Here is a 12515-nt window from a genome sequence, read left to right as displayed (position 1 = left end):
AGGACCACAGGCAGAAGAGGGAGTGGATGTAGGAAATGTGGCACATACATATGATGGAGTATGAGAATTCTGACATGGATCATATAACACAGATGAACTCTGAGGCCAAGATGCTACGTGACATAAGCCTGACACAAAAGGACACACACTGTGGTTCCACTTGGACAAGGTACCTCCAGTAGACAACTACAGGGTAACAGGAGAATGGTGGCTGCCAGGGAAGGGTGGGAGTGAGTTAGCACTGCACGGCTACACAGTTTCTGTGTGCGAGGCCAGGAAGGTTCTTCCGGAGATGGGTGGTGCTAATGGTTGTGATTGTAATGCTACTGAAACACGCACTTCAGAATGGTTAAAATGGTAAAGTCCATTTTACTGTGATGAAAACGTAACTAGAATGGATGTATAAAAAAGAGGGGAAAAGCCCAGTAGACGGATTCTAGCACGGGATCAACCTGCCAGGTATGGGGTTTCAGGGCAAGTCAGAAGACAAAACCACCACTTTCTTCCAGCTCCCCTTCTGACTACACGGAGGTCCCTCTCAGGCCCACGCCCACTCTCCCCATAAAGAGGAGTGGGAGCTTGTTCACAGAGCTAATTCTCAGTGAAGCCAGTTGGACCTTGTCTCTCGATGGCCATGACACTGAAATCCCACCCACTTCCAGTTCCACCCTGTACCACGCACCAGACCAGGATGAAAATGTCTACAAAACCAAAGCACCCATCACCGAGTTAGTCCAACAACCCCCCCCCACCCCCCCCAAAGAGATGCTGCACATAAACACACTCCATCCTCAGCTAGTCTGGGCTCAGCATATTCGAATTACAGCAATCCAAGGCCATTTTAAAAAAATTAGCTTGGAAAGGCATCACAGGGTCGACCCCAGAGCAGACTAGTCTTCCTGCTCTAACTCACTGGATTACCATCCTACTCCTGCTACAGTCCCCGAGTACAGATTTCTAAGCAGCACTGGCTGTGTCAGCAGGCAAGCTGCAGCACGGGGGACCTACATGTGCACAGCATGAGCGGCCGTACTCCTCTCGTCAGCACTGAAGTAGGCCTTCTGCCTGGAACATGGCCGAGCTGGCCTCATCCATCCTGGCAGGGTCATGAGAACCAGGTTCTGAGGCACCAGGGAGCAGAAGGCCAGTAACTCTATACACAGATGTGACCATGACCTACTGCTGTAGGGACACAAACAGGATGGCAGGTGGTAGCCTCCGGCTTGCTCCAGTGGGTGAGTGGAGGCCACCCTACCCAAACAGGCAGCCAGGCTCTGGAGTGCACCCTAGCACTGGGTACTGAAGGACTCATCAACCCCAAGGGAACCTGACTCTTGCTGACTCACCTTCTTTGGCATCATACCACTTGAAATGCCAGGCTTCCTCGCCCATTGCCTTCCACTCAGCCTTGTATTTGAGGATGGGCACGCCGCCTGTGGCCTCAGGCTCATCAAACTGCACCTGCGCAGTACTGGAGTAGGGCTCCACCTGGTCGATGGATGGCGAAGACGGGGTGTCTGTGGAGGACACATATGGAGATGCAGGTGAGCCCAGCTAGGCTTGGGATACTATCCCCAGCCATGTAGCACAGCTCTCCCATTCCTGTTCCCTCTTGGGTACCTTGCCACCATCTCCTCTCCTCCATTCCCCAAGTGATTCTCCTACAACACAGCCCATGCTCAGATCCTCACACCTCCAGTGACCCCCGCTCCCCCCCCCCCAGCTTCCTGACCCTATGACTTTGTTGGGCCTGGCCTTCTTTTCTTCCCACTATCCTGGAACTACTGAAACACACGCAATGGACTGGAAATGGCAAAATGGCATGGACGTCGCCATGAGGGGCACTCACCTGCCTGAACAAGGATGAACTCCAACGACTCCTGTCCAATACGGTTCACGGCAGTACAGTTGTAGTTTCCGAAATCATTTTCTGAGTCCGGGGTCACCTTTAAGAGGAAGCAGCTCTTGGGTTACAAGTATCCCCTGAGATGGCCAGAGACTCAGATCTTTAATCACTGGTTTAAATTAGTGAGGAGCGGAACTAGGAAAGCACCAATCAGTAGCTGCAGCCAAGCCTTACACAAGAGATAAGAACAGCAAAAGGGTTCCTGGGAGGGGCAAACTGCACCCCAATGTCCCTGCTCTGGCTGCAGGGAGAGGATGAGCGTGGTGGCGACAGGTGACCTGGGACAATGTTCAGTTTCTCCTCTAGCCAATGGCTTCCCTGCTCAGGGTGTGCCAGGGAAGCAAGAGAGAATGTGAGAGGGAGCTGCAGTAGACAATTCCTCCATCACCCAACTATGCCTTTTCCACCCCGCCTCCACCCAACTCACCTCCAGATAGCTGGCAGAGGGTGTGTTGTAGATCTTGATATTGCTGTAGTTGGAGCTTGGTAGCAACTGACCATCTCGGAACCATGAGATCGTAGCACTGGGGTAAGCAAACACCTCGCAGGTGATGTTCACCTGGTTCCCCTCCCAAGTGTACACAGCCACTGGGCCCTGTAGCTTGGGGGCATCTGCAATGAATGACAGAGACTCTCGGGATGACTGGCATTATCATGAAGTCCCCTACATCCTGTCTGTTGGTGCTGGGAAGGCAGGTGTTCCCTGGATCAGAGCTAGTGCCTGGAGAGTTACATGGGAAGACTCAAGGGCACGGCGGAAGGCTTATGGAAGGAAGCCTGGGGATGGTGTAGGGTGTGGCTTGGGGACACTGCTCTGGGGCCAACTGCCACTGGGAATGTGAACACAGCCCGTGGGGTGCAGCCTGGTCTGGGCCGCCATTTCCCCTTTGCATCCTGGTCCTGCACTGCTCCTCCCTCCCAAGCCCACCCCACACCTTTCCCCAGTTATTCCTCACATTGCACTTCAAGGTACATGGACTGCGAGTCCTGGCCGATGGTGTTGCTGGCAGTGCAGATGTATTCTCCAGCGTCTGTGTACTGGATGCTCTTCAGGGTCAGGGACGACACGCGGGCGTGGCTGCGCACCACCATGTGCCCATCCAGAGTCTGCCAGGAGGGAAGGGAGAGCGTCACAGGCTGCAGCAGGGGAGGGGACTAGGAGACTCGGCCATCGCTGCTCTGTGCCCAGTCTCCCATCCTCTCTCCTGTCCTGGCCACCGTCTAACTCTTACGTATCATCTAATGGCAGAGGCTTTGGGGAGCACTATGAGAATCTGAGTGGAACCAAAACAGAAGATAGGATGCAGTTAAGTCAGATGGCCTGCACTATGTGTCAAAATTAGTTTGGGGCAAGGACAAGGTAAGTCCCGAGAGACGACTGGTTGGGATTTCTGAAATGGAAGCAGAAGTCCTGGCCAGCAACAAATGAGATTCCGGGAACGTGCACTCCCTTCCTTTCCTTCCAGTCTGCCCATCTGCCAGCTCCATGGTGTACGCACATGGAATGGGAAATCCAAATGTGCCCAATAGAAGGAATTACACAGGACACCCACATTTCTGCAGGTGCCTTCGTCCCTTGGTGCTTAAGAGTAAAATAACTCCATAAAGAAGCCAAGTAACTCAAAGCTGTTGAGCTGGAAGTGGAGGTAAATGGGTTCCCTCTCTAGGAACAGTGGCACAGAAAGCTCCTGGCTGATCCAGGATCTTTGACACCTGGCCACCACCAATTCTTAGTCCTTGAGACTGCTTTTGGCTTCCCGAGTCTCTGGAATTACAGGTGCATCAGAAAGACAGTAAATACTTGACCTTCTGGCAATAGGTACTGGGGTGTTTCTAAGGGGTTTCCTTCTTTGGTAGTCTGAGTTAAATGGCTGCTGGCCCAGGAAGACTCCAGGCATGGGGTCCAAGTCTAGAACCATGAGAATGCTGGCAGTCTCAAGAAGGGGTCTGAATCTTGAAGACTGGGCCATTCTTTTATCTCTTGGAAGGGTACTTTGCATGTGGCCCCTGCCATACTATGAGTTAGGTCTTTAGAGAAAGACGGGACACCTGGCTTCAGGTTCCTTTGATATGCTGGTTTGGAAGTCTGATGCCCAGAACTGCCATGCTATAGAGTAGCCAGCCTGGGAAGCCCAAAAGCCAGGCATCACTGGCCTTCTGCAGAACCATCAGCAGATCTAGCACAGGAAACACCTGTCCTAGCGCTAACACAGCTCGTCCATCTCAGCCCTACCATAGGGCACATCTGGGAGCTGGGAAAGAAGTGAGAAGACAGCAAAACCAAGCAAAATCATCCCTGTCCACTGCTGTGAGCGTCTGTTCTCACTGAGATGCATGTCCTGATGCTCCCATTTGACCTGTGAGTCTGGGGAACAGGCGGTAGAGAAGCAGCATCCCAGGAGATGCCACACACTGATGAGCGATAACAACAGTCAGGTGTGGAGCACTTCACCAGCAAGTCTGAGACATTCAGGTTGTGGGAAACACTGGCTTCCGGGACCCCATTCCTTGTGGGCTGACAGTGCTGTGCTGGCCCACCCTAGTGGCCATTTCCTTGTGCCATACCCAATCTTTACCCATTGGTCTATGCAAGTGACATAAAGGGTGGGAAGCCACCCTGCCAGTGTCTTGAAAGACCTGGCATGAGCTGCTTGCTACTTCTATTTGCTGCAAACACAGCGGGAGTGAGGGCAGAGAGGACTTGAAGTCCACATCTGGCCTTTGTGGTCATCCCAACTGATTCTTTGGGACCCAGATAGGACTATCCCAGGGATGCTAGGCACGACACAGCATTCTGACCCTGATCCTCAGAAGGTCAAGGGAGTGTTTCCTCAGGAAGTGATGCTGTAACAAAAGAGTCAAGAAAGTCATGTAGGTACGAGGACACCTACGACAACAAAGCAAGGGCTGAGCAGTCTCTATCCAGAATAATCTAGAGAATGGTGCAAGAGACGCTCATAAAAGGGTTGCACGGAGAGTCCCACTTCCCCCACCCCACTCTTGTCTTATTTCTGAAATTTCTCTATGTGGGAATTTCTTTCATTTAATGACATCAGAGATGGGCAGGCCATCCCTCTAGAGAGAATTCTCACTTCCCAGTGGCTCACTACAGGCTTGATGATGGGGTTATTTGTAGCTGCCCAGTTTCCCCTTTGAGAATTTGCAGATGGATTCCAGTGTGATTGGACTATCCCCCCCGCCATGCTTCACTCTGGCATCAGGACAAAGTCAGGGTCAAAGCCCTCCAGAGCAAAAGCCATGCTGACTATGCAGGCTCTCACAGAGGCAGCCGATGAATTCCAGGTAGGAGTGGGAAGATCACCACCACAAGAGGACTCCCTTTCTCCCATCCAAGTACCAACTGGGCCCAACCCTGCTTAGCTTCCGAGATCAGAGGAGATCGGGCACGCTCAGGGTGATATGGCCATAGACAGAAGACTGCTGTTCTAATAGTAAAAAGGGCAATGCTAACTGTTTCATCAAACCATTTCTGTCTCCCTTTTTCCAAAGGTCAGGCTTTTCAGAGCACACAGCAAGAGATTAGCCCCAGCCCAAGTCTTCCTCCATGCTCATCTGGACTTGGGTCCTTGTCTCTGCATCACACAAACCGGAGAGAATGGAACTTCTGAGCCCCATGCAGCATTCACTTGAAAGTCAATTACGCCCAAAATGAGACACTCATGATAAGGACACTTCTGGAAGACAGAGTGAGGTGCCTGCTTTTCTGGGAGCAAACCGATTACTTCTACTTAGGATAATAATAACTCTGTTAACATCTTCTGAATGCTCCCTGATAAATCTCAGTTCTACCTCTAATCAGGTCTAAACCAGAATGACAGAGGGAAGATGTAGAAGGCCAAGGAGAACGAGATCTGTAGCTGCTTAAGAGTAGCTAATAATTAGCCCGTTCTTCTCTCCCTTCCTCAACCCCAACTCCGTGACTGTGGGGCAGTAAAACACCCAGCACGTGACAGCACTAAGCGATTCCTGTGCATTGGAGAGAAGCATTTCGGAGAGGATGTACACTTCACTACAGTCCCTGTGACATCGAGGAGGTACGATGCTGAGAGAGTTCATAATGCACTAGATTTGACAATGGCAGTTTGTTCATGTGCAAAAACTAATGTCAGTGCCTGGGGACAAGCAGTCAACTTTTAAATATTAAGCCATATTAAATATTTATAGCCCTGACCCGAACACACGAGTTATGTGTTCTGAATAATCATTGTTCCTGAAGGAAGGACTGTGAGAATAGATTTACTGAATAAATCTATACAAATCTATAGGATCTTCTGTGTCTATAGTGTAACATATCACAGTTCTGTACAGAGAAGAGATAAAAGGCTATGTTTTTAAAAAGGGATTTAAAGACCAGATCCCTGAATCTCATCTGAAGCATACTGGTTCTTATTTTACTACATGTTGCTTAATCACACAAGTCAGGTCAAATATGATAGGTGTAGTCCAAGGTAGGGTCTTGGAGTGCAGCAATTAAAATCTGAATATTAATGTTTACTTCCAATTTTCAAACTAAGTCCCACAATACCCTGGACTGCAGGAAGCCGTCAGAGACATTTCAATGATTTTTAAAAACATAAAACCATTTGCAGAAAATCATTCTAATGTCACAAATTTAATGCTTTCTAAAAGTAACATCCATGTGTTTAGTAATTTGGAAAAACTACCAAGAGATTTTTGTGGTGTTGCTTTTGAGATGAAACGACACGTGATCATTACCAAGACCAATCGTTATAGAACAAGTGAGCAACAAGATGAGTTGAGCTGGAAAGGAAAGGGCTGAGTGGGTTTTTAGATCACCGACTCTATGACTTTATAGTCCCAAGCCACATCAACCACGTGAGTCAAAAAATTTCTATCATTTCACAGTGCCTGGCTTGGGAATTGGGGCAATTTATTTCTATCAGTATAATTACCTGGATGAGATTTTTACTAGCACCAGCAAGAGAACAGGATCCCGTTTTAGGAAATAATAGATTTGTTCATCCATTCCCAACACAGCTTGCTTGCTCATCCTAAAATGACACTATTGCTCACTAATGCCTACCACTATTGACCTATGCTTTAATTCAACTACAGTACTAGTTAGTTAGGCATGTCTGGTTATGCAACTGTAATGGTGAGTTAAACTGTAATGTTTTCAACACTAAGGACTGGCTAGTGGTCAGGTAAGCTATACCTCTTGCTTCTCTGGTCGAGTCCACGAAGCCTGGAGAGAAGAAGATATAAAACACAACAAGAAAGCAGTAAAATTTTACAACATGTTGCTTTAAAGAATTGATCTATCATACTGCATTCCGTGCACATGCAGCTTCTTCTTAATTCAGAACTTTTTCCAAGGCCCACTTTCAATGGTGTGTTTATTACCCAATTTAATGTAGGATTTAGCTTATGTTCAGCTCCCCCCCTTCTTCTGCACATTAAAATGTAGAATTCAAAGGTAAAGTAAAGGCTTCCCTAGTCCCTGGGAGACATATATATAAAGACACCAGCAGATACAGTACACTGCTGCTGCTCCAAAACATCTTAAATATTCCTTTTATTTGGTGACACTACCAGTTCTAACCACATAATCCAGAGATGCTTAGAGAGCAGGCTTCCGCTGTTGGACTTTATTAGATCGCTTTTCACAGATATACTAATGCCGTTTTATGCTCATGCATTTTATAACCCTTTGCATGCATTCTATTAAATACCAAGGAATACATTAGGAATGAGAAGTATGAAGGCATTGAGATTATGGGTCAGAAAGTTTTGAGAATACCAAATGCATCTGGCACGTGGGAATCTATTCCACTTCCAGTTATTCTGTTTGCATCCTGAGAGTCAAAGACAACCTAGCTGCATTGTTTTCATCAGGTGGCCTGAGTGCTTGATTGTCCCTATGTTCAGACGGAAAAGGACAGAAAAGGTGCTCGAAATAGAAACACAGAAATGCAATCAAGGGGACACAAATAAGTTAGCAAACATCAAGTAAGAGTTCGCTAAATGCAAGGAGCTTTTGAGAGAAATAAGCATGAAAATACTAGGTTATGGCACATGATACTGGAATGAAAAAGGAGGAACACACACAGACTAGTGGAACAGTGGCCCAACATGTCAAATGCGGATGTCAGTTTCACATCACTCAGAAGCTTGTCTGTCACAAAACAAGGCTGCATTTTTTAAAGGGCTATATCATATGGAGTTATTTGTTTTTTCAAATCAGATTTTTCTCGTGTCTTGCCCAAATCACTATAGTTCTGTGGCTTTTAGAATAAGTAGTTGCAAGTAACAATGTTTTCTAGTAACCTGACCTTTTACCTGTGTGCCTGGTGGAATGATAGGAAATGTGATAGCCCTAATCATTTGTTGAAGGTGTGGTCACTTTAAGACAACCTGATATGCAAATATGCACACTTATGAAATAAATAAGGATATGATCAGCAATGGTTAGCTCTAGGCTGTTTGAATATTTACATGTTTTACTATCTTACACGCAAGACTGCAGGAATACAATCTAAAGTTAAGCTTCCCTATAATAATCCTATCATCATGTTCCCTGTTATACATTTGCCCACGCCCTGGATAAACCAGGTTCCGCTTGTTCCATGCAGTCACCTTTCCCAGTGTTTAAACCTGAGCACTAGGTCTGTATCGAATGAGGAACCCTCCTGGTGAAAACAAAGCTCCAGAATTTCAGCAGTGCTCTCCTATTTGTGGGATACTCCGTCAGCCCAAGATTCAGGGTTCGTGAAATATTTTTTTTTCCATCTGTCTCTTCTGATCTCAACTCTTCACACCTCTCTTTGTCCATAATCACTAAGGTTTCATATGCTTTTCTTTCCCATTTCAAAGGCACAGAGATATTCAAATGAGAAAATGATGGATTTTTTTTCCAGCCAGGGAGAGAATATGGAAATCATCATCCCTGGGTCTTAACATGTAAATGGTGCCTGAAACTTAGTGTCGCTCACTCAAATACCGGGCAGTCTTTAAAATGAATCTGGGTAGGAGAGACATGAGAGGACACAGTTGCACAAACTTTCTCAAATATCACAATGACCTTCACACACATGATCCAACTAAACCATTATGACTGTCAAATATTTTCTTTTTTTCACAACACAAGAGTGACCACCAGAAAGAGATGTAACAACTGATTTACCTTAGTGATCTCAATGAACCCAACAACTGGACCTAGCCTAACTACTGCCAGTTGTTAAAGTAAAGCAACTGAACTAGCTGAAGCTTAACAACTTGGTAATGATTATCCTCCAGTGAGGGACTGGACTCAGGCCAGAGACGAGATTAAAGATAGGCTGTGACATCCAGGCTCACTGTGCTGGTTTGCTTGCCTCTCCCTTCACTGATGAAGAACAACATGGGTATTCCTCTAGAAGGTCACTGTGTCTGCGGTTGAAAGCCTTCTTGTCCCTCTTCCGACTGGAAGGTTAACATCAGACTCAGCTACACAGCGAAGCACAAGACAAAGCTGCTGTCATTAGCTTCTGTTGGAACTAACTTTACTCCAGGGATCATGGGCCCTTCCACAACAGTCGTCAAAATCATGAGGGAGCACCGTGGCTCTAAGGCCTCAGGTGTCGGATCTTCTGAGCCACTGACCAGAGGGAAGCCATGGCAGTTTGAGGGTTCTGTACTTGACCTTGCTGCAGTCCACACTTTTATCAGTACCTTGGTAAAGATATTTCAAATAAGTGTTCATACAAGGTTGAAAGCAGCAGCTCATACACATTGTGGGTGACAGCTGTGTGGGGAAGGCTTGGCTTCAGACTGTATGCTTGGGACTGGGGTCACCAGTGACTACCTCATTACATATAATATACATATATAAAGGGGCCTGTGCTACTGTACAGGTTACCTGTGGTGCTGGCACCCCATATCAGCACCAGTTCAATCCTCGCTGCCCCCCTTCTGATCCAGCTCCCTGCTGATGGCCTGGGAAAGCAGCAGAAGATGGCCCAAGTGCTTGCGCCCCTGAACCCTCATGGGAGACCCAGAGGAATCTCCTGGCTCCTGGCTTTGGATTGGCCCAGCTCTGGCCATTGTGGCCAATTGGGCAGTGAACCAGTGAATGGAAGACCTCTCTCTCTGTAACTCTGCCTCTCAAATAAATAAATCTTTTAAAAATATACACACACATAAAACAAGAGGCCCCACATGGGCTGAAATACCTCGGCTCATAGACTTCTAGGGACAGTTCTGATGACAGTCCTGACTGCCCAGAAAGAAGGGCTTAAACAATTGTTCTCAAGCCAGAGGGTGTTTGTATATGTGGCATTTTTAGCAGTGATCAGAGGTGGCTAAAGGCTTTATAGGGGAGGGGACCAGCGATGTGCAATATCTCTCAATGCATATGACAGTCCCAGGGAAGCAAGATTCTTCCCAAATTACCATAGTGACCCTGTCATGAAACACTGTAACAAACAAAATAGAATTTTTAATACAAATGAATTAAAATTTTAGCTTATTGGTTAAGCAATCAATTGCAGAAGAGTGAGACAGGGGGATGTGTAGCTTAAATGCAGTTCACGTAAAACAGACCTGAGCATTTTAGCTGACCACAAGCTCAATATGAGGCTACCAAATGAAGATACTGAGAAAGAGCTAATGCAATTATAAGTGCCCAGTGGTGTCCACAGCAAGGAGGCAATATCCCCACTGCAGTCTGCACGAGTCCCATGGGGCATGATAAAGTTTTAGGGGAGCATTAATGAACTGAAGCTGTCTGGTACAGGACAGCTAAAAATGTACGGAGTGTGGATACAGAGAAGAGCCACAGTGACGACAGCTGGGTGTGTGAAAGGAACAGTAGGCTGACCAAAGGGAGGTGGGTGGAGCAGCGACTCCAGTGACCATCGTACAAAGGACAGAATGGCAGAGGCTGGAGGACCAAACAGAGGAAGAACAAGGAAGTGGCCGTTTCTGATCACCAGTGTTGGCCAGCTGCCCTGCACGGGACAGACATCATCACCCCACAGACAGGGCTCAGAGACTTCCAGCACGCATGTGAGAAAAGATGAGGCTAGACAACCCCAGAAGCTGCCTTTCCACCTTCTATGGCTTTTGTGTTTTGTGTGATCTGAATTTCAGGAAGCTTCCTTCCCTTACCAATTTGATGTTTGTCTACTTTTGCCTAACTAGAGACAATCATCCTAATTGTTAAAAAACAAATTGTTTTCTTCCACCCTTGTAATGCAATGACAGTAGTAATCTTGAACCCTACCTACTGATAGATTTAATGTAGCTTTCGACGGAGCACAGGAAGACAAGTTGCCAAAGTGAAAGGAGAATGTTTTAGCTGGTGTCTCAGACAGCCCGCATTTGTTCTCTTAATCATTAGGTGTCTATAGTGTAAGATGGACACCATGCCTCTTTGCTGTCAATACATAATGAAGAGAGATGGCAAATTTTCTCAGGTTGCAACTTCGTCTAGGCAAGTGTTACTCTGGTGTCCCAGCGCCGGCTGCTTTGGAGGGCTTATTTTCACGTTGACTTGCTCATGCTCTAATAACGGCACTGCAAGTAAACTTTTTTTTTTTTTTTTTTGGACAGGCAGAGTGGACAGTGAGAGAGAGAGAGACAGAGAGAAAGGTCTTCCTTTTGCCGTTGGTTCACCCTCCAATGGCAGCCATCGGCGCATCGCGCTGATCCGACGAAGCCAGGAGCCAGGTACTTATCCTGGTCTCCCATGTGGGTGCGGGGCCCAAGCACTTGGGCCATCCTCCACCTGCAAGTAAACTTGAGGGTAGCCCTCAATTGGTCATGACAGCACCCACAAGGCTGAGCTTAGATAATGATCTGAGCTGCAGACACTCCAGGACTGTGCTGATAACCGAATTGTACAAAAGTCAGTCCCCAGCAGGCTTGACACAGCCTCTGCCGGGCACCGTCAGTCTCAATATTTAGTAACTATGCATCTGTGTTAGTTCCTGGCTATTTATTCTCATTCCATAAAAATGAAATCACAGGTGTAGGCCATAAGTGCCAACCTATTAAAGAACCTGAGTTAGGCACCAATCTTAATAATCCTTCTGGTTTAGCTCAGCTATTGTGCTGTTCCTGGAAAAGATACAGAATTTAAAGGTGTCGTTCATCTGATATAAGATATTATTTCTGTCCTTCACTGTAGGTCAGAGATATCCACTGGATCGCCTTGGACAAATCTGCTGTTTGGTATGACATAGAAAGATCCCCCAAACAGTGGTCCTGTGGGATAAGTCCTGAAATGGACATTCAGTCCACGTAACACACAAGATGGGGAGCTGACACCTTAGCTAAGGTTTTAATTCCAACATGATAAAGAAAAGTATCCAAGTAAACACATTTCTTAATATAGTTGGTTTTCATGTATCAGACAGCCTATGTGAGTTTCAAAAATATTTAGCAGTTCCTCAGTTGAGTTTTTGTTAAGTTGGATTCAATTGTGGACAAAAAAACTTGCCAAAAACGGCGGGGCGGGTACTTGGAACAGAGATTTTTGTTCCTTTTGATTTAGTTTGGTTTTCTATTAGTGGGACAGAAATCAGTTCCTCAAATGCAAATTCCAAATTTAGCATTGGTATTTCACGCTATCCTTTTTTGGCACTGA

The 12515-nt window shown here is 46.7% G+C and overlaps 1 protein-coding gene across 30 annotated transcripts in view; it reads right to left on the bottom strand.

Moving 5' to 3' along the window:
- Nucleotides 1-12515, bottom strand: part of NCAM1 (neural cell adhesion molecule 1) — a 331209-nt gene that overhangs the window by 40371 nt on the left and 278323 nt on the right. For 17 of the 30 annotated variants that reach the window (XM_051849311.3, XM_089312591.1, XM_089312597.1 and 14 more), the window contains exons 9-13: nt 7104-7133; nt 2863-3013; nt 2334-2518; nt 1850-1946; nt 1347-1517 (exon numbers count right to left, since the gene is read on the bottom strand). In XM_051849311.3, the coding sequence (XP_051705271.1) occupies nt 1347-1517; nt 1850-1946; nt 2334-2518; nt 2863-3013; nt 7104-7133 (634 nt within the window). The remainder of the gene's footprint in view (nt 1-1346; nt 1518-1849; nt 1947-2333; nt 2519-2862; nt 3014-7103; nt 7134-12515) is intronic. The other 13 variants (XM_089312658.1, XM_051849322.3, XM_008261331.5 and 10 more) reach the window with 1 other exon arrangement.

This window comes from Oryctolagus cuniculus, chromosome 1, assembly GCF_051225735.1.
Source record: "Oryctolagus cuniculus isolate XC-2025 breed Fujian yellow rabbit chromosome 1, ASM5122573v1, whole genome shotgun sequence".
NCBI classification, from domain to species: Eukaryota; Metazoa; Chordata; class Mammalia; order Lagomorpha; family Leporidae; genus Oryctolagus; species Oryctolagus cuniculus.
Note: the sequence above shows the minus strand (reverse complement) of the source record. Positions and strands in the feature narration are given on the sequence as shown.